Source organism: Rhinichthys klamathensis, unplaced genomic scaffold (assembly GCF_029890125.1).
Source record: "Rhinichthys klamathensis goyatoka isolate OS25496 unplaced genomic scaffold, OSU_Roscu_1.1 h1tg000301l_1, whole genome shotgun sequence".
Classification (NCBI taxonomy): Eukaryota; Metazoa; Chordata; class Actinopteri; order Cypriniformes; family Leuciscidae; genus Rhinichthys; species Rhinichthys klamathensis.
In genome coordinates, this window is record NW_026606820.1 from 1,848,231 (window position 1) to 1,874,447 (window position 26,217).

General features: G+C 36.6%; 1 protein-coding gene across 4 annotated transcripts in view; it reads left to right on the forward strand.

Annotated features, from left to right (window-relative positions):
- The window catches only part of drp2 (dystrophin related protein 2), a 207,222-nt gene that overhangs the window by 136,735 nt on the left and 44,270 nt on the right, over window positions 1-26,217 (forward strand). For all 4 annotated transcript variants that reach the window (XM_056270290.1, XM_056270291.1, XM_056270292.1 and 1 more), the window contains 7 exons: window positions 10,561-10,707; window positions 13,718-13,796; window positions 16,763-16,823; window positions 20,678-20,739; window positions 21,196-21,270; window positions 23,609-23,810; window positions 25,857-25,942. In XM_056270290.1, the coding sequence (XP_056126265.1) occupies window positions 10,561-10,707; window positions 13,718-13,796; window positions 16,763-16,823; window positions 20,678-20,739; window positions 21,196-21,270; window positions 23,609-23,810; window positions 25,857-25,942 (712 nt within the window). The remainder of the gene's footprint in view (window positions 1-10,560; window positions 10,708-13,717; window positions 13,797-16,762; window positions 16,824-20,677; window positions 20,740-21,195; window positions 21,271-23,608; window positions 23,811-25,856; window positions 25,943-26,217) is intronic.

Below are 26,217 nucleotides of genomic sequence, written 5' to 3' on the forward strand. Positions count from 1 at the left end.
ATGTCAAGTTTGGGCTTTTAAGGAGGAACGAAAGTGCACCGTTGTGAACTAAAGGAAAGTGCGTGGGACGGAATGCGGCAGCGGCACAATAATCGTTTCACGTCAATTATCCTGTTTTCATAATCGTTGGAAGCCAAATTCGAAAATCGCACAGCCATAAATTTGGTACAATTTGGTATAAATTTGGTATGATAATAGTATAATTTGGTATTTGGTATAGTATTTTAGTTGACATTACTCTTGCCAAGCTCTGATTTCTGAGAGACGTACAGAGACTGCAATGCAGCACGACTATTTGAGTTTCATTCATTTCATTTTCGTTTTTTTTCTATTATTCGGTGGAATTTGTTATTCATTTTGAAGCCATTATCTGTGCCTTTCCGAATAAGGTAGTATGCTAGCTGTTAGTAATAGAGATGATAAAACTTTTCATGTGGCTGGATGTTCTCTTCACAGAAAACTATAGCATCTGCCTGAGGGCAGAAGTGCAAATGTGTCCTAGGTGAGATGTGATGATGTTTCCTGCCTGTTCCTTTAGTCTGGAGATCCTGGAGTTTGGGCAGGTGCACACCAATTGTCATCAAACTATCCTAACAGTATATTGCAGTCTACTTATGTACTGTACTATGAGTTCTAGAAAGCAAATAATCTGTCCAGTGGCATTTTTTTTACTTTCTGTCCATTTACTTTCTGGATGTCCTTTGTATGGTTTCCAGCCTGCGTGTTTTATGGTTTTCTTATATAGTACAGCTCACTCGGCTGTGTGCTGCTATTAGTTTTGCCCTTAAGATACTGTACTCAATCATTTGACTGTGATTAAACAGAGAGATTAGGGTGATAATAAAAGCATTGAAAGATGAGGGATCTGAATATGTTATCCTGTAATCTACCATGCTATTTCAAAGACTTATCTCCCTAATGTTTCCCCTTGTAATCTACCATTGATGATGTACAGACCTGAACTCCCACAGCTGTACAATAGCAGGTATTTTTATTGACGGTATGATCATGGTTGTTTCCGTGGAGATAAGCAGAGTTATTATAAATATGGAACAGTGTTGGCATCTATTTGAAGCACTACCTTGTGCATCAGTGAGTCATATATTCTATTCTGCTGTTCGAGTCCCAACAGGTTACTTATTGTGTGGAAATGGTATTTCTGTTTGTAAACATGTTTTTGTGATGTAATGTGCCTTTTTGTGAATACTACAGTACATGTCATTGCAGCCGTGTAATTTAGGGCCCAATAAAATCCGTTTTATTTTTTCCCAAATTCCGTTTTTTCCGTTTTAATTATTGCAAATTCCGTTTTTTCCATTTTAATTTTTGGGAATTCAGTTTTTTTTTACCCTTTACTGTTATTTTAGTTGTAAAAAGAGTGTGCCTTTAATGTTAATGATTAAAATGTACACAAATAAAACAGGAATGACTTTAAATTTATTGAGGTAACAGACATTTACTCTTACTTTTCAGCACAAATACTGCATGATGCAACATAACACTGCACTCTAAGTACTTCAAGTAACAACAAAATATGGTTATGACTCTGAGCTTTAAACTGTCCAGTAAAATAAATTATATTAATTTATATAAGTTTAAGTAAAAGTCACACTCTGTCTCTCTCTCGAGGACTGTCGAGCGCGCTCTCGGACACACTCGGTCTCTCTCGCGCAGTGTCACTTCGCTTTTGTCCAGTCCGGCACCTCATAGACAGACGTGCACGGGTGTGTGTGTGTGTGAGAGAGAGAGACGCGTGAGTGACAGAGAGACGGAGGGAGAGGAGGGAATTAAAGGAAATGCAACTGATGCGCTGCGTGTTTTAAATAGCGTTAAACAAAATTAACGAAACGCAATATGTGGCGGCTATCGTCTATGTATGGGAAACACTTTATAAAAGTCACGTGCGAACTGATCGGCTTGGTACTGAGGGCTCTGCGTCGAGTTTCTTAACTTTTTCGCCGACAAAAGCAGAGCCGTGGAGAGCCGCTTCGCTTTCAATGTTTTGATGCCGTCATTGGAGCTGAAATGACGGGAGGGGGTTGTGTCCATAGTAGGCGTCATTTACGGGGGGGACGGGGGGACATGTCCCCACCACTATTTGCCAGGGTCGATTTTGTCCCCACCACTTTTGAAACATCTCGCGGTACGGATGTACCAATACAAGTAAAACATCTCCAGTTAACTAGCAGAGCATTCGTTTCGTTCGTTTGTTAAATAAGAGGCGATCTAGCGCTAACGTGTTGTTTTTTAATCAAGTGATCATGTGCTTGTTGCCTCTGTGATCAGTGGCGCGGATACAGTGTTCTGTTGTGGCTCGCGCACGCGCCGCAATGTCTTCACTCGGGCGCGCGCTTCAATCCGTTGCGGAGATTCTCTATTCGTTCCGGTGAAATCGCAAAACAAAATGCAAACAAACGCGTCACTGCTTGATATACAACCACTGATAAACATTATCGGTTTTTATGAGAGGAAAAATTCCCCTTGAGTGCGAGGGGAAAAATCCCCCCAACCCCCCCCCCACCCCACCCATCACATTTTTGGTCGGACATCATCACATCTTTGTATACATTTTTATTTATTTACATCAGTAGGCCTAAGCTACAGGACATCGTCTTTCAAAACATGACCTGCGCGAAAGAGAAAAAAAAATGAATGTCATTGTACCCAGCACTTTTGAAAATGCACTTCCGAATGCGTCTCTGTCCCCAGCACATTTCAAACCAAACTGATGCCCATGGTTGTGTCGCCCAGATTTGCTTCCCCTGTCTGCATTTTCCCCAGACATACGTCCTTCTCCCACACAAAAACAGAATTTCATTCCAAATATGTAAAATTCCGTGAAATTCCGCGTTAACACTATAGATTCCGCGTTAATTGGCCAATTCCGCAATTATAGGGCCCTAGTAATTAAATAATTAACTAGTTTGTCTGCCTGGAGCTGTACCCTGATGCGATATGTTGAGTTTTTCATTCAGGCTGAAGCAGGACTCAGTGAACTGACATGTTCATGCTACACTCTGACAGGAGGTGGAGCATTTATCAATGTTTCCCCTGCTGTCAGAACCAGCAAGCACATGGTAAGTCATGCAGACTTTTTCCATTCGTTTTCCTGGCTGCATGTCAAGGTTATGAACAGGATATAAGATCAAGGTCTCCTACAGTTATCTACATGCAGTAGGGTTCAAAAGACTGACACCACATTAAAAATCTGGGATTTTCCATTTTATTTTTTATTTATTCCTGGGGGGGAAAAGACAATAACTACATTTAAAAATACCCTACAGGCTACAGTTGAGGTCGATAAGATAAAAAAAAAAAAGATAAATTTTTTTTTTCAATTCAGCAATGATGAATTAAATTGATCAAAATTGACAAAGACATTTATAATGTTACAAAATATTTCTATTTCAAATAAATGTGGTTCATTTGAACTTTCTATTCAAAGAATCCTAAAAAATAGGGCTATAATGATACACCTTTATATCAAGCTAGTGCGATATAAAAATGCGACAATATGTATCATTGATGTAAACGATATGATTCGAGTTAAATTAGTTATCTATACCTATAAATGAGTTAGTGTTATACAAGACTCAGCTTACTGTATTTACAAGGTATAAGTCACCCAACATTTTTAATTCTGTCATCATGTACTCATCCTCATGTCTAAAGATCCAAAAAAAAAGGTCAAAGGCATTGTAAAAATAATCATTCGAGCAGTCTAATCCAAATACAAGTCTTCTGAAGAGACATGAGGGCTTTGTACGATGAACAGATTTACAACGCACATACTGTGGTAAACAGATGTTCAAATGTGTGCGTGACATGTGAGAACAACATGAGAGTGAGTAAATGGAGACAGAATTTTTGAATGAACTAACTTTTAAGTTTGGGAATAGTCATTTTGACATGCTTTGGAATTAGAACTGTGATTGATTACATTGATCAAATGAAGCATGTACGTTCTATAGCCGAACTCCTCAAAGTAAAAGCACAAAGATCATTTAAAGCGGCACTCAAAGTGAAAGGAAAAACATTATTTATTATCATGAACTGAGAAATCAAATTTTCCTTGAGCTTTTGACATATAAGAGGTCATCATACTATAAGAATATCCAGTAAGTTTCAGAACTTTACTGGACTAAAAATAATTTACCAAACCAAAGGATCCCAATGCTAGGAATGTGGTTTTTATTTATTTTCAACAATGTAAATGTCTTTGAGCATTATTTATTTGTATGCGGTACATTTCACTGTGGATTCTTTGGTAAATCAGTCACAATTTTGGCGCAGGCTTTGCAAACAGACTTTTACGATATGGAACCGTGTTAATTCTAATGCCTGATCTGTGACCAGTGATTTTTTTTTTATATGTAATGATTCATGTACAGTCAGATGTTCTTTGATGTCAGTAAAATAAAACCAGTGACTAAACGGTCAACTTCACATTGTTTCTCTTAGTAGGATGAAAATAAAACGTTATTCAAACTGTGATTAAATTATATATAGAAAGCCATCAAATAACGCTCCCGTTGCAATAGCTGGAGCTGTCAATCAAACAGTTTATCAGTGTTTGAGTTCTGGACTCGCCAAAACTCCCGTAATAATCAACAAATCTCTTATTTACATTGTGTTTGCACTGTTAGTTATGATGAAAGTGTATACCTTGAAGAGGCAAGGGATTTTGACCAACCCTTCAAAAGCATTCGTTAATGTGGAGAAATCGAGTTTGCAATGAGGAGATTGCTGCATTCATGCCACGATCCAAATATGATGCCATAGATCTAAATATAATGCTATAATTAACACTTTTCACGATTAGTTAACCTTGAGAGCTGTAATAGTAAAAACGTGCTAAAAGTTTTTGAGAGAGTTAAACATGTAATACTGTTTCATATGCAAAAAAGGTTAGCTAACTTTACACTGAAGTCTCACATTAGACACGTCATTTCAAACTGAGTGTTCATATCAGAGGGCTAAAATCAGGGTTGGAAAAATGCCTTTTATTTCTAAATTATGAAACATTTTGGTGGAAAAAAATCATACTAACATTATAAGTGCACCACAGGAAACATTATAAAATGATAAAACAATGCAGTTCATGACCCCTTTAAATCACCATATCGCATTTAGTTTTAGTAGTATGATTATTCAAAGCATTTTCAATGTTTTATTCTTATCATGTTAGTGCATTAATAGCAGGAGAGTATGTGTAAGAGGCTTTTATGTGTAAGAGATCCAATGAATGCCTGCATTGAAAGTGCTAGAAAAAAAAAAGAGTTTCAGTGACAGTACTAAATTAAACTACTATATATAAAACATTGAATATAATGTATAATAATTAAATGGGTAAATATTTGTGGGTCCTGATAATGCCAAATGTCTCATTTTACCAGTAAAAAAAGGGCCTACGTTTTTTGTGTCAGTTACAGAGTGCAAGCATATTGTATGTGTCCGACATATTTTCAGCTTCAGAATCATGAATATTTTTATTCTGGTGTCTCCATTGCACCATGCATTGGGAACCAAGACCAAGTTTAAGTCTATTCTAGTCCACCACCCACGTCCATACCAAATTTAGCATTTTAATCAACATTATATTTTTGTGAACTTTGTACCATGTGTCTTAGAAGTAATTATAATAATAATAATAAATAAAAACTCTTTTTTTATTTTGACTTTAAAACATTGTGATAGTATCATGAGTTATGTTATGTATCGAATCATGACATGAGTGTATCATTACACCCCTGTAAAAAATGTATCATTTCACGCGTGACATAATCAGCGCGTGAGGTGCTCTTCGGTCATTTCTGACCGAAAAAGTTTCTGTTTTAAATTTTTAAAAATCACAGCTTCATCGGAATGTTACGAAACTTGGTGACTTTTATTGCATTGGGTATGTGAACAAACAAAAAAATCGAGGTCATGATCCGAGCAGGCTAAGTGGTCGTAAAAAAAATAGTCACACTTGTGCTCTTCGGTCAAAAATGACCGACCATAGGAAATGAATGGAAAATTGACAAAAACACAAAAACTTTAAGAATTTTTGTGTGTACAATCTACAAATCGGCCATGATCCAAAAGTGCTCAGCATTGAAGGGGTGACACTCTAAAACATCAAGAGTGCAAAACAGACATACCCACCCACCCACACACACTTTTATACACAAAAACACCAATAAATTTTGATTAAAGAAATCTGTTTTGAATATTTAAAAATCACAGCTTCATCAGAAAATTACGAAACTTGGTGACTTTTATGGCAATAGGTATGTGAACACACAAAAAAATTGAGGTCATGATTCGAGCAGTTTAATTGGTCATAAAAAAATTTGTCACTTTTTCTCTTCTGTCAAACATGACCGACCATAGGAAATGAATGGGAAATTGACAAAAACACAAAAATTCTGAGAATTTTTGTGTGTACAATCTACAAATTGGCCACGATGCAGAAAAAAAGTGCTCAACAATGAAGGGGTGACACTCTAAAACACCAAGAGTGCAAAACAGACACACTCACCCACCCACACACACACGCAAACACACTTTTTATACACATACACACCAATTAATTGACCGACCATAGGAAATGAATGGGAAATTGACAAACACAAATTCTCTACAAATCGCCCACAATGCAGAAAAAAAACATCAATAGTGAAAAACATAACATAATTAATAATTATAATTAATATATATATATATATATAATATAATAATTATTACAATTAGTAAAATAATAATTAATATAATATTTAAAAATAATAAATTAATATGTTTTAAAATAATAATAATAATAATAATAATAATAAGCTGTGAAAAACCATTACAGTTTATTTTTGTATTTTTTTTATTGAATTGTAATTTCACAAGCCTCTCCATAGAGAGCTACCGGTATACAGGCATCTAGTGGTTACACTATGAAACGACATGTTTTATTTTAGTTTCTCTCAACAGATGGCGCTAATCTGACTTCAAAAATTGGATTTAAAAGGCCAGGTCTCTATATTAATCTGAAATACTGCAATAACTGAAGAAATATTTTTATAAATTAGAAAAAAAATAAAATTGTATTGTTTTCAATGGCAAAAATGGACCATAAATATTGCATAGATATTAATACCGGTAAGTAACATCAAATTGTCTCAAAATACCAAATTAAAAAGAAAAAATATTATTGAACAAAAATAAATTGCATTGGTTTTACTGGGATGGAGGAAGTTTCATTTTTAGGTGTCCGGTCACTTCTGACCGGGGAGATAACAAGTGTGACTCCGAAACGAAGAGCACCTGAGGGTTAAATTGCAGTTTTATGAAAATTTAGATCAAAATAAAATTGACTTGTTTTTTCTCCACTCATGCCTTTTTGTAAATAAACAACATCAAAGCATTAACATTTGTGTGGGGAAATCAGTTACAGTGGAGGTAACCAATCAATGCAGGTTTAAGATACAGACCACTGTAATCAATATCTGTCTTTGGAAAACAACGTGAGCTTTTGTTGTGCTTACATTTACAGCTTTTGCAAGCAGGGGGTGCTTATTCAAACCTTTTTGTTCTGAAATTGGGCACTCATCAGACAAACCATAATTAGGTATACAGGTGATATTATCAATTTAAAGGAATTTAATGACTTAAAGTATTTAAATATGTTATTTAAGGCTTTATATATAAGTATTTGAACCTTTCAGGATTAGAATGAGAGCTTGTGCTCAGGTCAGGACAGGTATAAGAACTTGATTTCCTGACAGCAGAAGTATTTTACTGTACTAAAGTCCTAGGTCACCTTGATAATTGGTATTAAAGCAATTTATCTGTAAAAATTATTAGGCACTTTGTTAAAACACCATATAACATTTAAGTAAACATATAAACATAAAAATACTAAGTAGCTTATTATGCCGTTTTTTTTAGAACCACACAGTTAATCTGCAAGTAATCTGGATTGTTGCTGAGAATCCTATTGTACACTTCATAACAGCTAGAATTAATTTTACGGCTGGTTTTGTGACAGTTTATATGCTTGTTTAGCAATGTGAGGGACTTGATTGGCTTACTGAATATATTAAAAAGCTAGGAGAGAAGACTAATTATACTGCACACTGCTCAAGGACCTATACCATGAAGGTAGCTGAGCAAACTCAGGGTTAAAGGATTAGTTTTGAGTTGACAAAACCAAATCAAAGCAATCAGGCTTTGTTGATGCCATGAAGCAACTCATGAACTGTCTCTGTCAACTTAGATCTTGAAGCTATGAACCAAACCCCTGCAACAACTCAGTGTTATTGGCACCAGATCAAGAGAAAATATAATTCAAAGTTGTATATGTCACAGCCTTTTTTGATTCATTTTGGGGAAAGTCACCTGCGTGTTCTGCGTTACACTACTGTATACATTGACCATGCTAAGGCCAAAGTTCATTGTCTAAGTGCTCGTTTTTGAGATATTCTTAAGAACATGTCCAGACAGACCACACCTGATACAATATAGAACAAATCAAGCTATTTACTGTTTAACTTAATCAAATAGCAAGTCAGTTGTGTATTTTGCTGAATATTCTTCATGTGTATATCTGTAATATTTAATGTTAGAATATTTACTCTGCATTTTCTGTTTCTATAGAAAACCACACACTAAATACACCCACAACTAAGGACAACCATTCAATCCTTGTTAATAACTGAGTTGTTGTGGTGACAAATAAACAGGTTACTCTCAAATTCCCAACATCTTTTCACCAAGTCTCTTACCGGACACCCTGTGGCAGATTTCAAACCTAACCAGCAGTTTACTGAAATGAGACTGTGCTATAAAGCTAACTCGTCTTTTTTTTTTTCAGTTCCCCACTTACTTTACCTTCCTCAAGCACTGACAGAACACATCCAAGCTTGTGATCATAAATTCAAGTGTAAAGGGTTAAATTAGCAATTTAAAAGGGGAGTCATTGTAGTGTCACCTGTCAATGTATCTTTGTTAGCTATATTTTATTAAAGCCTTCTATGATAAAGTAGATAAATGTCCATGTAATGAAACTGTGAATGTACCCCTGCTGTGTGAGGTTCACCTTGATATATGGCTGCATACATGACCGCACACAAGTATATACTGAAAATAAATTAATAAACTGGGTTGCACTTAACTAAGTGTGTCCTTAACTAATATGCTCTAACATTGAAATAATGAAATAATTTGATACAATGCACTTATTGTGTACATACATGTTTTTACATTGTACTTGTATTTTAAAAGTTCAAGTTTTGTCAACTTCGTCTGCTGTCTAAAGTCAAATCTTTCCTTAATCATAAAACTCTGGAGATGGACATGCTTTTATCACCTCACGTTTAGATTACTGCAATTCACTTTACTGCAGGATTTCAAAGTCTTAAATTGCTCGTCTTCAATTAGTGCAAAATGCTGCTGCAAGATTCCTTTTCTAAAAAACTGCAATTTAAATATATTATTTCTATAGGTTATACAAAAAAGGACTAAATAAATAGGCTGAATAAGCTGATCATGTAAACTGGTGGTAGCCTAGTCTATGAAAGGTACACCCCTCTAAGCTCACAGAAATGGCCAATGACACCGACCTGTTCAAACTGATTTTTAACGCGTATTTCACGTGTATTTCACGCGTGAAATACGCGCTGATTATGTCACGCGTACTTCACGTGTGAAATACACGTGAAATACGCATTGAAATTCATGTGTTTTTGGCCCTCTTGGCCTTCCATACTGCGCTTGCGCTTTGGTCAACGCAGCAACAAAACGTCTTCGGGCGGCGCAAGCCATTGAAATGAATGTGTTTCATAGCGCAGCCCATTCTGCGTCCTGTGTGAAAGGCCCATTAGAATGATTTCTGAAGGATCATGTGACACTGAAGAGTGAAGTAACAGCTGCTGAAAATTTAGCTGTGCACCACATGAATAAATTACATTTATTAACACCAGTTCTTTTAAATTGTAATAACATTTCACAATCTTACTGTTTTTACTGTATTTTTGATCAAATAAATGCAGCATTGTTGAGCATAGGAGACTTAAAAAGATCATACCAACCCTAAATGGTGGTGAATTTCAACTCAGCTTTTCACGTACAAAAACATTTCTCTTTGCATTTTTTTAAATTTTTCACTTGTCACCAGTTCTCTCACACATTGGGTCTTGTCACACTTAGACATTTGGTGCAGTTTCACTGCTATCAACAGACTGGATATTTCTTGCACTTATGCCCAGTGTAGCTCCTCAATGTAAATGTGTGGAACGAAGTAAGCAGTGGTGACGGATGGAATGAAAATGGACAAGTGTAGGCTGTTAATGGAATAAAAGATCCCTTTAAACATCTAAAATATCCACTCCGTGGCCAGCCTGTCAACATCACAACTTTTTTCATCCTTTAAATAATTTGTAGTGGAAAGGAGGCATAGTTGTAACACTTAAATGTAACATCAGTAGTAACACAATGCATAGTGCACTCAGAAATCAGATGGAAAGTTTCAGTAAGGAATTATATATTTATATATGTGTTGGTCATCCATCTCATTTTCTCTTTCTTTTGTAGCTGTTTAAAGAAGAGTTGGCCCAGGTCAAGGAAGGAATGAAACACATAAATGACCTGGCCCATCAGCTGGCCATAGCTGACGTGCACTTGTCCATGGAGAACGCCAGAGCCCTCGAGCACCTCAACAACAGATGGAAACTTCTGCAGGTAGTCAACTCACACCGTCCTTATCTCATCCATACCTGACTAATGGACCCCTATGGAGATCATACAGTACACCGGTCACCATTGCCAGCGCTGACTCCAGCCAACTAAGTTTGTGCATGCACTATGAAAAATGGAGCTAAGGAGATAGAATATAATAAGCTGGTCCTGCCTGGCTGGGAGCGGTGATGGCTCCATTATCATCGGTCACGGGAAGTGCCTTTTGTCTACATGCTCATGGGAAAACAAAGGCCTTTCCAACGAGAAAATAGAGATGATGTAAAATGAAATTGAGTGTTTCGATTGCATCTGGTTGTTTTATGTGTAAGAGGAGCTTAAGAGAGCCAGAAAGAGATGCTGAGAGAATGAGAAGTACACTTGAGTGTGTGGGAGTGTGTGAATCCAGTTATTAAAAAATAACTATGAAATGCATATCTGCAGCAGTTTGTGTGTGACCTAATGTAAGGGAAAACACACAGGGCTATTGTCTGTGAGCATTTCTTGTTGTTTGTAGTGTGAATATAATGAGAAATGCTGTGTTGATAAATCTTTGGCTTTTAACCCTTAAACATGCAGTCATGTGAAAAAGAAAGTACACCCTTTTGAATTCTATGGTTTTACATATCAGGACATCATAAAAAAATCATCTGGTCCTTGGCAGGTCTTAAAATTGGGTAAATACAACCTCAGATGAACAACAACACATGATTTATAGTTCAAGGTTTATTTAACAAAAACTAGGCCAAAATGGAGAAGCTGTGTGTGACAAACTAAGTACACCCTTACTGCTTCCATATGAATTAAGAGGATAAAAAAGCAGTCAGGAGCTGCTAATCAAATGTCTTTGAAAAGACATCAGCAATGATCTTAGAGAAGCAATTGTTGCTTACCATCAATCTAGGAAGGGTTACAAGGCCATTTCCAAACAATTTGAAGCACATTATTCTAGAGTAAGGAAGATTATTCAAGACAGTTGCCAATCTTCCAAGGAGTGGACGTCTCGGCAAATTCATCCCACGGTAAGAACATGAAATGCTCAGAGAAACTGCAAAACACCCAACAACTACACCTCAGACTCTACATGCCTCAGTTTGCATGACAGTACAATTAGAAAAAGACTGAACAAGTATGGGATGTTTGGAAGAATTGCCAGGAGAAAGCCTCTTCTCTCTAAAAAAGAACATGGCAGCACGGCTTATGTTTGCAAAGTTGCATCTGCACAAACCACAAGATTTCTGAAACACTGTCCTTTGGACAGACAAGACCAAAGTGGAGATGTTCGGCCATAATGCACAGCCCCATGTTTGGCGAAAACCAAACACAGCATATCAGCACAAAAACCTCATACCAACTGTCAAGCACGGTTGTGGAGGGTTGATGATTTGAGCTTGTTTTTCAGCCAAGGACTTGAGTATCTTACAGTCTTTGAGTCCACCATGAACTCCTTTGTATACCAAAGTATTCTAGAGTCAAATGTCCGACAGCAATCTGTCCGACAGCAAAAGCCGAAATTGGGTCATGCAACAGAACAATTATCCAAAGCACACCAGCAAATCTACAACAGAATGGCTTAAAAAGAAAATAATCAAGGTGTGGCAATGGCCCAGTCAAAGGTGAAATTGAAATGCTGTGGAAGGACCTTAAGAGAGCTGTGCATAAACAAATGTCCTCAAACCTGAAAGAACTGAAGCAATGTTGTAAACAAGAGCAGGCAAAAATTCCTCCAGAATGATGTGATAGTCATGCAGAAAATGATCACTTCAAACTATTGCTGCTAAAGTGTTTCTACAAGCCATTAAATCATAGGGTGTACTTAGTTTGTCACACACGGCTTCTCTATTTTGCCTTTATTTTTTGTTAAATAAATAATGACACTGTAATGTGTCATGTGTTGTTGGTCATCTGAGGTTGTATTTACGTTTGTTAGGGCTGTCAATCGATTAAAATTATTGTCATTAAAATAATTATTATTATCCTTATTAATTAAGAACATATTAATTAAAATAAGACCCCAAATGAAAGGGTTCATACATATATATATATACACACACACACACTGTATAAGATTTTTTAAGTCTCCCATGCTCACCAAGGCAGCATTTATTTGTTCAAAAATAAAGTTTAATGCATTTTAAAATGTAATTTATACCTATGATATCTTTACTGTAAATATCTTTACTGTCACTTGTAATCAAATCAATGCATCCTTGCCGAATAAGTGTTAATTTATTTTCTTTTTTTTATCTTGCTGGCACCAATTTGTGTATTGTATATTGTTTATCATTAATTTGTACTAAATTAACATATTAAATTGACAGCACAATGTTAATCTAAAAAGACATTTACTGGCTCAATAGCTCGCTATAGTGATTAACAGAGATGTCTGCCTTTGCATGGGGCAGTATTATATATATATATATATATATATATATATATATATATATATATATATATATATATATATATATATTATTGCAAAGCAGTGCTGGTTGTCCTTGAAATTCCTCACAGAAACAGAGAGGATACAGGAAGAGAGTGAGGGAAAGAAAATACTTCATGCTTAAGTGGATTTATTGGCCTTTATATCCATGTTTTGACATCCTTTGAATGATTTACATTGTAAATAACTTTAATTAGGTAGTCCACCATTCCCCAGAGAGACATCTGGTTGGTGGCGACAACGACAGACCTGGATTACTCTTGGGAAACCTCTTGTGCAACACCCTCAACACTTTTCCTATTATCGCTCACAAACTTTTCAGAGCATTTATCTGTCACTGCTCATTCATTTAGTATGTATTCTTCAAAAGCTGATGGCAGTAGACTGTTACACTGGTCCATTTAAAAAAAAAAACTTAAAGGGACCTCAAAATGAAAATTTTGTCATTTGCTCATCATCATGGTGTTTAAAACCCATCTGACGTTCTGTTTTTTGGTGAACCATTCCATAATACGATCAGAGAACTTTGATTTAGTATGTAAAATAACTCCTCTTTCTCCTTTTCTACTCAAGGGATCTATTGAAGAACGTCTAAAACAATTGCAAGATGCCCACAGAGATTTTGGCCCCGGATCACAGCACTTCCTTTCTAGTAAGTGTGGTATAATTTATTTGAAGCCAAAGAGAGCTAGGGATGGGCTGATGGAGCTCAGTGGAGAGGGGTTGGTGCAGGGCTGTGTTTAAATGGGTAGGGTGGGCTGTGTCTTTATTTATTTTTGCAATCACATCAGATCTGTCCGGTGAAACATTGCAGGACAAAGACAGTCCCTGCTACAAATGTATCCTCATTTAAAAGTTGTTAAAAAATGTTCTGGCTCTCTAATTCACTACAAATCAGTGATGCTTTGCAACTCTAAATGAGGACATAGGAATGGCTCTTTTAAATTTTCCGCGGAATTTTAAATGTCCACTCACTCATGTTTTCAAGTTTCCACATAAATAAATGAAAAGAACTTTTGAGAAATATCATTGTGATCTATACTCAAATGAGATGCAAAATCCAGACATACACATAAAAATACAGACAATACATAAAAGTATTCTATAAAATGGCGTTTTTAGTAGTGTATCAATGCAAACCACCAACAACGCACAAAAAAATTAGATTGAATCCAAGAATGTCCATAATGGATGGGTATAGTATATGAGACAAAGAAAACAGTCAAAAAAGAACAAACTTCATACATCCAGGGCAATAGGTGGGAGTATAGAGTCCAGAATGACAGGTAGTCTACTTATGGACAAATAAGAACCAGATAAAAGTTAGCAAAAACTTACAGGCTTGGGGTCCATTCTTTATGATGCCAGATCTTCTAATCATGATAACTGATCTCTGGCTTATTTGGTTCTTCAAATGTATTTGTGGATTTGATTAAAATATCTGAAATAAATTGTCTTGAGATTACTGCGTGTTCATTGGAAAGGGCAGATATATCGATACTCGAAACCATGATCAGCAATGCAGCGATTACTACAAAAAACTTGCAGAATTTCTGGACCTTTATAAGGAAACAGCCAAGGGACCTTAACGAAATAAACGTTATGATAGATAAATTAAATGTGTACTGTTTGTTACATGATACAATTCATTTAATTTTACCTGTGAAGCAGATTTGTTACGTGACAGCATTGATTAAAGTTGCCTAAGGGTCAATAATTTTTTTTTATTGACACAGCAGACAGCATTTTTACTTTATCTTAAGTTATCTGCATCACATGCGCTGCATCAAGCCACTCCCATCTATGTCTATATTATGATAAACTACACAACATTATACTATTATTGTTATTTTAAATTATTATTGTTCCTGATTCAATAAGGTACTCTTGTAAGAAAATGTAGCAGTGGCTCAAACAGATTTTAAGTATCACTTTAAGTATCCGCCTAAAAAGATGCAATCTAATCCTGTTCACATGAAATAAGCCTGCTCCCGAGCAGGTTTGAGCTTATGGACCTGTTGCTATTACAGCAACTCCGGGATGATCTTCAAAGAACCTAACAATCCTGGATCATGTCAAATCTTTAACATTAAAATCCAGAGTAATCCACGTACAAAGAATGGGCCCCTGGTTTCACAGACAGAATTTAGATTAAGCCAGGATATTTTAAACATACCATAGAAAAAACATTACTGGTGTGAATCTTGAGACAAAACAATGACACTGGCATATTTTAAGAGATATCAGTGCAAGTTGCTTTCAGTTAAAGGTGCTGTCTGTAAGAATGACAGCTAGTTGTTGAGATAGGTACTGCAGTCCAAATTCAAAATATGGGAGATCGTTGTTTCCCCCGCCCCCTCCTCCTCAGACTCGACGCTCATGCGGGTTGCCAGTTTGAGGACACGCAACAGGAACGCGCGCAATTGACAACGAAAGCCGAGGAGACTTACACACTGTAAGTTAATGAGTTGATTTATCTGCGTTTTAATATGCTCTGGTTCATAGAGATTTTTAGATGGATATCGAGGCTTTTTAGGTTTTGTGGAATCTGCAATATCTGACCCAGTGTGTTTGCTCGTTTCCAAGGCTGCAATACACTGTGTTTCCTGCCAACTGGCATCCAACTGGTGTCGAAATACTATTGGATGAACTGGCAGTGGGCGAGATCACACAGACCAAAACAAAAACCGACTGACAACACGGAACGTGTAAAATAATAAGTAAAATAACTGGCTGTAGAAGTGTTTTTCAGATAAATGAGTATGTGAACTTAGCATGTTTCCTAAATATCTGCAAACATATTATGGTATTTTTATGCTTTAGTAGAGTAAAAAAGTTACATACAGCACCTTTAAAACAGCTCAAACATGCATTTTATTCTGGGACTAGGCTTAAGCCTTGTCTGCCAAACCGACCAACAGAATGCACTGTTTAAGATTTAGTTTTGTTAGCCTTTAGCTGAATATGAGGCTCAGAGGACTATAATTGGCAATTATTTTTTAATAATCAAAATAAAATCCATTTACAATGACACCTTTGTCAGTAGCTCAGTATATAAGTAATGATGTATTTTGCGGCACTTTATTTTGTGATTTCCCTGGAACACAGAGGGAGTTTGGATAGAGAAATAAAGTAGTATAGTGTACTTATGAAAGCCATGTGTGGAGGTGGCACACTGTCTTCTCTCTTGGGCCTCGTTCCGTCACTCACAGAGGGAAATATAATACTTGTAATGTTACATAAACCGAGCATTTTAAGGGTGTTGACACCTAATTCATTTCAGATTGTAAAAGCAGCTAAGGAAGACAGGGGTGCTGAAGCCCCCTAAATGACCTCAGTGATTGTATAGTTCTCAGTTTTTACCATTTGTATTTCATAGCACAGCAGCGTTTGACCTTTGAAGTTCCACATAAAGACGTTTACACAGCTCCACACTTACAGAAAAGCTTTCTACCACTCTGAACACTTTTGAGGTGCTGTTGTTTAATAACCTCTCCGTGCGGAAACAGTATGCTTGAAGAACCTTGAACTGTGCCGTTTGAGATTTTCAAAATAGCTGTTCATGCTCGACATGTCTGTCTGATTGATATTGCCCTTTTTCTTCCTTTGTCACTCCAGGCTCTGTGCAGATTCCTTGGGAACGTGCCATTTCCCCCAACAAAGTGCCATACTATATCAAGTAAGTCCAGCCCGTAAACTATTAGCCATCTATGAGCGTCAGAAGTGAGAAAGACCGTGTGAAACTGTAGGATGGGCATGTCAGATTATCAGGTATAGAAAGCAAACTCAATTATTGATCCCTGATGCAGAAGATTATTGTGCTGCGACATTTCAACTGTGTCGTTCCTTTTGTCACGCAGGCCGGTGCATTTTTAGTAATATTTGATATGTCACTTAGCAGAATCTTTGTTGGGTGGGTATCGCAGAGGTTAACATCCTTAGTCGAGAGAAAGGAGGTCTGTAATACTTAGAAAGATTTCTTTTAGCATTCCAATTCATCTCAATGGTAGTTGTTTGGCTTCCCGGAATGTTACTGTTCAAAATCTTTATTCATATCAATCAGTGTTATCATTAACTAAAACTATTAAAAAACATTTTTTGGTAAATTAAATAAAGCTGTAATTAAATAAAATATAAATATTAGAAATGCTGGCTATAGATATTACAATCCTGCCCTGGCCACTAACTGCAAGAAATACATTTAAGTTGAAGTACTAAAATTAATAAAACTAAAATTAAAAAATAAATTAAAGCTAAATATAAAATAACAAAAACTAATAAAAATGACAAAACCATAACAAAATTACTAAAACTTAAACTAAAATTTAAATGAAAACTGAAAATAGCACTGATGGGAATCACAGCTACGACTCAGATGATTGGCTTAAAGAAGACATATCATGAAAATCTGACCTTTACCGTGTTTAAGTGCTATAATCGGGACCCCGGTGCATCTACCAACCCAGAAAACGTGAAAAGTGACAACCCAGTAACTTTGTTTTGGTAAGCCTTTTTCTGCAAGCATGTAAAAAAAAAGCTGATCAGATTTCGCTCCCCTTCTGACGTAGGAAGGGAATCTTATTATAATATTACCGCCCCTTAATCTGCACGTTTCCACCCACAGCGCCGCCATTTGGTTTTCGCGAGCGACAACAGTGTAACCAGTTCTAACGCAATGGTAAAAGTTTGAGTAAAGCAGGCAAACTGTCGTTGGTCTGTCTTATAAAGGCCTCAGGGAACTGTCAACTTATGTGAAAGTTAAACATGACTGTACATGCAAGTCGATTAGAATTAGATGGATTAATGTAACTCCACAACAACTACATAAATGTATCCACTAACCATTCCGAAACATCTAGGTGCAGGCTAAAAATGGCAACCTCTTCCTGAGTCTGTCTGTAAGGCTGCACTCCGCTACTGGTTATTTCTGAGATTTTGGATGTGTTAGATTATTCGTGTGTCTTATTGTGTCCGAAGCTCGTGTAAAGGATCGTCCCTCTTCTGAACGGGGGTGGGGAGCAGCAGCACATTTGCATTTAAAGGGACACAAAAACGGCACGTTTTTGCTCACACCCAAAAAGGGGCAAATTTGACAAACTATAATAAATAATCTGGGGGGTATTTTGAGCTGAAATTTCACAGACACATTATGGGGACACCATAGATTTATATTACATCTTGTGAAAAGGGGCATGATATGTCATTTAAAAAGATATGTGATTCCCATCAGTGTTATTTTAGTTTAATTATTTGCTATTATAGTATTATTCATATTTTGAAAGCCACAGACTGCCATATATAACTAATCATTCTGAAGTCACAGGAAATGATGTCATGACTGCAGATGCAATTACAATTGGCCGGTAGAATGACAAGAACACATGACTAACCCTGACGTCAAAGGGAGCAGAAAGGGAAAAATCCATTTCATGCTTTTAAAACTCCAATGGTGAGAAGGGACACCATGGTGGTCCATGTGAACAAGCCACAGTGTAAAACTTTTGCAACAGAAGGTTTTCATGTCACTTGCCAATCAATGTAATCACTAGCACTGGTAATGATGAGTCAATGAACAGCTGGCAAACTTCCCTCTTCAGGTCCTCTAACAACTTATTTATTTGTTCCTATCATTTATTCATCTTATATATTTATTTCATGGTTGCTGGTACAATATAGGCTGCAAAGTGGAGGAAGTCATGAGTGGCTGTTGCAGGAAAGCATGTAGCACACATGTATCAGATTTATCTAGCTCTTATTTTACTTGCCTGTTCAAGCCATGTGTAGTATTTAAAGGGATCATCGGATGCCCATTTTCCACAAGTTGGTATGATTCTTTAGGGTCTTAAAGTTTGTAACATACTTTGGTTAAAATTCCTCAATGGTTGTGTAAAACAACACCCTTTTTACCTCCTCAAAAACAGCCCTGTTCACAGCCACCCGTTTCGGTGCATGTCTCTTTAAATGGTAATGAGCAACTGCTCACCCCAGCCCTCTCTTCCATGGGGGGTGTCGACACAAGACACGTAAAGTGCTGCCTTGGCGGACATACAAATGGCTGAGGGCAGAAATATGCTAATACGGGATAGTCCGTCATCGGTCGTGGGCTGAGCATGAGCAATATGACATCATCTTGCTCAGAAAATCCAAACGGCTTGATTATTGAGAGTGTTTAGGGTATTTGAGGATTAAAAAAAAAATAATTGAATGGATTTTTTTCATTGTATGGTGGTTGTCCACACACTGCAAAGACACATTTATATGCAAACACCATATAAAAGTGAATTTTGCATCCGATAACCCCTTTAAGCTTTCCATTGAATGTCATAAAGAAAACCCTTATGTTTGAGGGTATGACTCTTAGTGACATTGATATCTTTGTTTGAGATCACTGTAGTTGTCAGTGCTCGCTCTCTGTCTCTTACAGCATACTATGGCAATGTTTCAGATATTGCGGGATGGCGTATTGATGCCTGTATATTTTACAACTGATAACTGCATATCAAATTAAGTGATATATTATGGTGTGAATATTCCAATCTCCTTGAACTATCAAAATCTGCATTTTACCTTAAATGTAATGAATTAGATTCATCATAAGTGGTCTGTTCATAAAACGTGGCCAATTCTCTCTCTCTCTCACACACACACACACACACACACACACACACACACACACACACACACACACACACACACACACACACACACACACACACACACACACACACACACACACACACACACACACACACAAAAGACAAAACACAGCATAAGAGTAACAAACATGACACTAAAATAATGCAATAAACAATAACCAAATTACAGAAGGTGAAACACAAAACAACCCAATGTACATTACTGATAACAAAAATCAGAAGAAACAAAATTATTTCAACTAAAATCATAAGTGATCTGTCATGCAGAGACTTCTGGAAAAGTGCTTTTACTTTTCATCACTGCAAAGTATACAGTAATTGTTAGATTTACTTGTAAAAAAACAAAATATGATAGTATTTTACAATAAAATTACACATATTTACAACCACAGTTTTTCAATGCATACAAATAGGTAACACAATTAAACAATTTACAGGTTTTTACTGTAGCATTTTTTGGATTTGTATAGTTATGGATTTATATTCAAAACATTTCTACACTTAAAGGGATAATTCACCCAAGAATTAAAATGGCACCATCATGTCCAATGGCTTTTTTTGTTCTATCACAAATAGTGAAAAGCGGTTCCTGGGTGTGTAATATGCAAATTACTTTCAACGATGCGACAGAGGAGACATTTATCAGTCCCTAATGATTAAAATTTGCATTTGTGCATTGAGGAAACAAAGTCATATGGGTTTAGAGTGGCACGAGGGTAATAAATAATGAAAGAATGAGTAATGATGACTGAGTTTTAATTTTTGGGTGAACTGTTCCTTTAATGTTTCTCTTGCATGTGTTCTCCCTCTTCTCTCTATATTTTTCTATTTTTGGCTTCACTACTTCACTTCTCTCTCTTTCTCCCCACTTTTATAGCCATCAGGCCCAGACAACCTGCTGGGACCATCCAAAGATGACTGAATTATACCATGCTCTGGGTGAGACAGTTAAACTCTGCTCTTATTTCTTCTATGTGTCTACTTCCCACTGGGGAACCGTGATGTGGACACACACAAGCTCAAATACGCCAACTAGAAGATGGTCTTACACTGAGCGTGATTTCTTTACCTGGACCTCTAATTATCTAATATTTCATCCCATTCCCACCCCAGAGATGTCGACAGCTCTCGTGTTAACCCGAGGGCAGCTGGGCCACAACCATAGCTTCTAATTATTAATGATTAAAAGGCGTTTACTGTGTGTGTTAATCTGATGCGACGTGACCCAGGTAGTCTAAACACTCCGGCACGGTATGAGCATAAACCGCTCAACCCCACTGAAGTGACACATTGCTTTCCATCTCTCTGTTTGCTGATTCCTTTGCAGCTTTTTTTCTCATTCCTTATGTTATTCTCTCTTTTTACTGTCCCATCTCCCCTGCTGTTCTCTCACAGCGGACCTGAATAACATCAAGTTCTCTGCATACAGGACGGCCATGAAGCTGAGGCACGTGCAGAAGGCTTTAAGATGTATGTAGAATGCAACACCCACATTGGTTTGCCCTTTTCCACTCCTGTTCTCTGAGCCCAAGTCATTGATTATTCTTGTACGAGGCTGGCCCTGCTGTGGGCTTCTGATCTGTCGGTTTCATTAGAGCCCAGTGATTTTTATGCAGCTTAATTAAGCCTAATAATTGGTGTGATTGTACTTCTTCAGGGGTGGTAATTAAGAAGTCTGCATAAGGAATTAACCACTGTTCCCCCTGTGACACGCTTTGCGGGTGGAGGTTTATCTGCCATTGTCCAGACAGGAGCTCTCTCTCGTTGGCAGTTCCCTACTTTCCCTCAGCCCCTCCACTGTGCACGGAATATAAATATACACGGATCCGTATAAGTCCGTTTTATGCTTTTTAAGAGCCTTTCACAAAAAATAATCGAGCGCAGTGGTAAAACGTCTGTTTAAATACACTGAAGTATTTGTGATTCATATGTGTCTTGCAAAAGATCAGCTTTTTTGCCTCTTGTGTCAACTGTAAAATATTATTTTTGTGTGCAACTGATGTAGTTGTACAACATCTACCAGCAGGGGCTTGGCCATGCTAACTAGCCAAACTTGACTCCTTTGTGGAGAGTTTTGAATCGTTTGGTCAACAGGATAAATGGATTCTTCTATAGAACTTGTCCGTTTCCCATTTGATAAGTGTATTTAATCAAGTAATGAAGTAAAAATGTAAAATGCATTGTACCATACTTTCTAAAGACATACTTCAGAAAGTTGTTAAGGTTGATGGTTTTACAGTTTAATTTGACATTGTAGACTTATTCCTCAGGGTTTTGAAACTACAAGGTCCTGCTTTTCTGAAAAAAAAAAAAATCAAGGTAATGGGTTTAAGATTGTCCTCAACCCACAGACTTGTCAAAAAAGTGATTTAGCTAGTCGTTGAAATGTTCACATCTTGAAATGATAATGCCATTTCACAAAATATAAAAAATAAATTTCAGAATTAATATTTGTTAATATTGTTAACTAAAATCACAGATAGCCATTAACCTGTTTTCAGTAAAATTTTAGTTACACATGGTTTCCATGTTTTATGGGGAATTTCTTTAGACATAATGGTTTTTATACTGTACAAACTGTATAGTCTATCCCATAAACATCCCTCACAGAAAACTTTCTACATTTTTACATAAAAAAGAAAAAAAAGAAAAACTAATTTAATATGATTTTATGAGCTGTTTTCCGGGACCAAAACTTGTCAAGATCAAAAGTTCTGGTATTAGCCTACTATGTAAATTATTACAATATGTCCCCACAGGAAATACCTCACACACACACACAAACACACAACTGTCTATAGTAGCACAGTAAAATTTGCCATCAGCTGTTTGTTGATAGTCTTTTTTTTCCCACATACTGTATGTACATATGTGAACATTTTTCACATAAAGTATGTACCTGTTTTGTAGAATGATCTTCATGAAGAAAACATGAATACATTGTTCAGGTTACTTTAGTAGGTTGAACCCACTATTGAGCTTGGCATGTGCATTTCAGTGTCTCTCAGGATAACAATTCAATTCAATTCAATTCAAATTGCTTTATTGGCATGACTGTATATATTACAATATTGCCAAAGCTTGGAATACATAGGAAAATTATAAAGACATCAAAATACTTGAATATTATAACATAAATCTCTCTTATAACATAAATTAAATTTAAATGTACAAATTAAATTAATTGTACAAGTGAACAGTGTAACAGATTAGAATATCTGTGAACATTTTGATACCACAGTGTTTTAACATACATAAACACACACACATTACTGAAGTCACTGTGGTGGGCAGTAGGGAAACACCCTGAGGTCACACACACACACACACACACACACATTCACCTGCTAACACCTGATAACATCTCTCTCTCTCTCTCTCTCTCTCTCTCTCTCTCTCTCTCTCTCTCTCTCTCTCTCTCTCTCTCTCTCTCTCTCTCTCTCTCTCTCACCTTGACTCCTGGTTTGCTACTCTATGTCATTAGCCGAATTAATAACCGGGCTGCTATAGAAACTGAGATGATGATTGAGGATGGCTGTATAAAAAGAGCATTGACAAAAAGCCTGTTAGTGTTTCTGTCTACCCACCTAACCCTGAAAGCACCATGACCACTCTACCTCTTCCATATTTCAGCTCATTATCCAATTGGGATGACATCAGCATACAGTCTTTTTACCCTAAAATCTCACTGCTGCACTAGAGATGGCTAGATACATTTATCTTAGAACAGTCAAATCCCGTTAGTTAACACTCCACATGCAGTAATAAGCATCTGCCCTTTGTGTGTGTGTGTGTGTGTGTTTTCTAGTGGACCTGTTGAAGCTGAGCAGCGTGGTGGACGTGTTTAGAGAACAGGAGTTGCAGCACGCCGAACATGTGATGGATGTGGTCGAGGTCATCCACGCACTCACTTCCCTGTACGAGAGACTAGAGGAAGAAAGATCCGTCTTGATCAATATCCCCCTGTGCGTCGACATGTGTCTCAACTGGCTGCTGAACGTTTACGACAGGTACTGACGGTAATGTCACCCACAACCCCTTTGACCTGCTCCCACAAATGATGTCAAACCAACTCTGCGCCCTCCTGCTGTCTGCGAGACACTTTTATTGGTCAGTCACAGCCTGTGAATAAGGTGCGCCCTTTTTCTGTGATTTAAGGGTCTATGACATGACGCTCTTGTCCTATCTGTTAATTTATTTAAAAATGCCTTAAAATGCAAATCATTTCTGCATTAAAATAATTGTGATATTTTTAGGAGGAAAAGTAAAAAAAAACTGTTCTGATCAGTGTTATTTTTTTATACTTTTTAAAAAATGTTTATAATTTGATTTGCTATATTAGTTTTTTGATATTTCTATTTAGCATTCATTTATTCTGTAAGTTGTTCGTTTTCATTTAATATTTAAATTTAGTTTTATTTCAGCATTTAAATTAACAAAACCACTTTTTAGAAGTTTTAATTTGAAGTAATAATAACAACATTGGTCTTATTATTATAATAAAGAGAAAAAATAAATTCTTGAATTCTCAAAGTCATGTGGTACAGACAGACAAAAAAAAAAAAATATCCAAAAGTCTGACCTTTTTATGACAACACAAGGTTAGTTTGTTGTAAACTGTGATGATATTTGACTTCCCAACAACGTAATGATATTTATGAATTAGAAAAATATAGAAAACTAGAAAAATATATTTTTAAACCGGTTTCGAAAAGTAATGATTTAGATGTGTACACTCAAATATATTCAAGGTTTCAAAGTAAAATGTACCGCAAGTTTTTGCACACAGATTGTTTAAGGAAATTTCACAAATTAAATTAAGTATACTACTTAACTAAGTTAAGTCAAATTAATAAGTATAAGAAATTGTGTACATTTTCAAAACAACATGAATACAATGACTAGTTTCTAAGAACCTGCCAAGTGTGGACACTCTTATTGACTCTTAAATCTCTTACCAATAGGCAAAGGGTGTTCTCCTAGGTGTTCTCCTTTTTCCACAGTTAAGTGAATGAAATTATGACTATGTCACTGAGAAATCACCAGCAGGCAACTAATCAGACTGTAGAAGTTAAAAATGTTCTCTGCTTGACTTTAGAAATCATATACTGTGCCAAGCTTTTGCCTTCTTTGCCAACATAAAAAAAATATATATATTTGGTTTTCTATTAACCATCATGAATGTGTCTCAAATATATACCAGACTCTTAACTACCTACTGCTAATGACTGGAGCTCTCACCCTGTGAATAATTAGTAGTAATTGCTTTTTTGTTTAGCTACAAACGAATGTGAATAAGAATGAGCAGCATGCATGAGGATGATAATGAAATGCTCTCAGTCAAACAAGAAAGCCAAACAAAGTAGGAAATATTCCCTTTAGTAGCAATACTGACAGGGGATTCCTTGTTACACACAGCAAAATATGATTTGGTAGTGCTTGATCAGTTTTCTAGAATATTTTTGGATCTGTACAGCAATCTGTTTGGATTTGTTGGTGAGATCTTGATCTCAGCGGAGCTCAAATGCTTCCTGACCTGCTTTAGTCTTTTTTGATAGGTCTGTTTGGTGCAGTAAATGTGAAATGTCTTTTCCTGTAAGCATACAACATTGAATAAGGCAAGAAATGTACCACTATACAAATCTGAAAAGTTCACTCTGTATATATACTTGCTGCATCACTTTTTTGCTCAGCTAGCAGTACCAGCCCCTGGCAGCATCCTCATTGAGGATTCAGATGGGTTGGAGGAAGTAACTCCTCCAGAACTTCATATATTAACCATATATCCGTGATAGCTTGTTAACGACTTCAGTAGTGAGCCGAGGCAGTTGCTGAGATGATTTTTCTGCATTGTGTAGTACATCCATGGTGAGACATTGAGCCGACTGTACCACACGATGCTGGGCCTTTCAGTTCTGTTTGGTGCTGGGTACCTACTACACAGTCATACTAACTGACAGGATCATTTCAATATGTAGAAGAACCTCAGTGAAGTTTTGAATGTTGAAATTGTGTTTGTATTTCTTTCATATTTTTGGCTTTGTTCCTTTCTCTAGTGGTCGTAATGGTAAGATCCGAGTGCTCTCCTTCAAGACGGGCCTGGTTATTCTATGCAACGCAGACATCCAGGAAAAGTATAAATGTGAGTAGAGATTTATTATGTTTTTAAAGGGGTAGTTCACCCAAAAATGAAAATTCTGTCATTAATTACTCCTCTCGCCCTCATGTCGTTCCAAACCAGTAAGACTGTCACTTCGGAACACAAATGAAGATCTTTTTGATGAAATCTGATAGCTTTCTGCGCCTCCATAGACAGCTACACAACTGACACTGACACTTCAAAAAGTTCATGAAGAGATCATAAAACTAATCCATATGAATTGACTTGAGTGGTTAAGTCCAGATTTTTTTAATCGC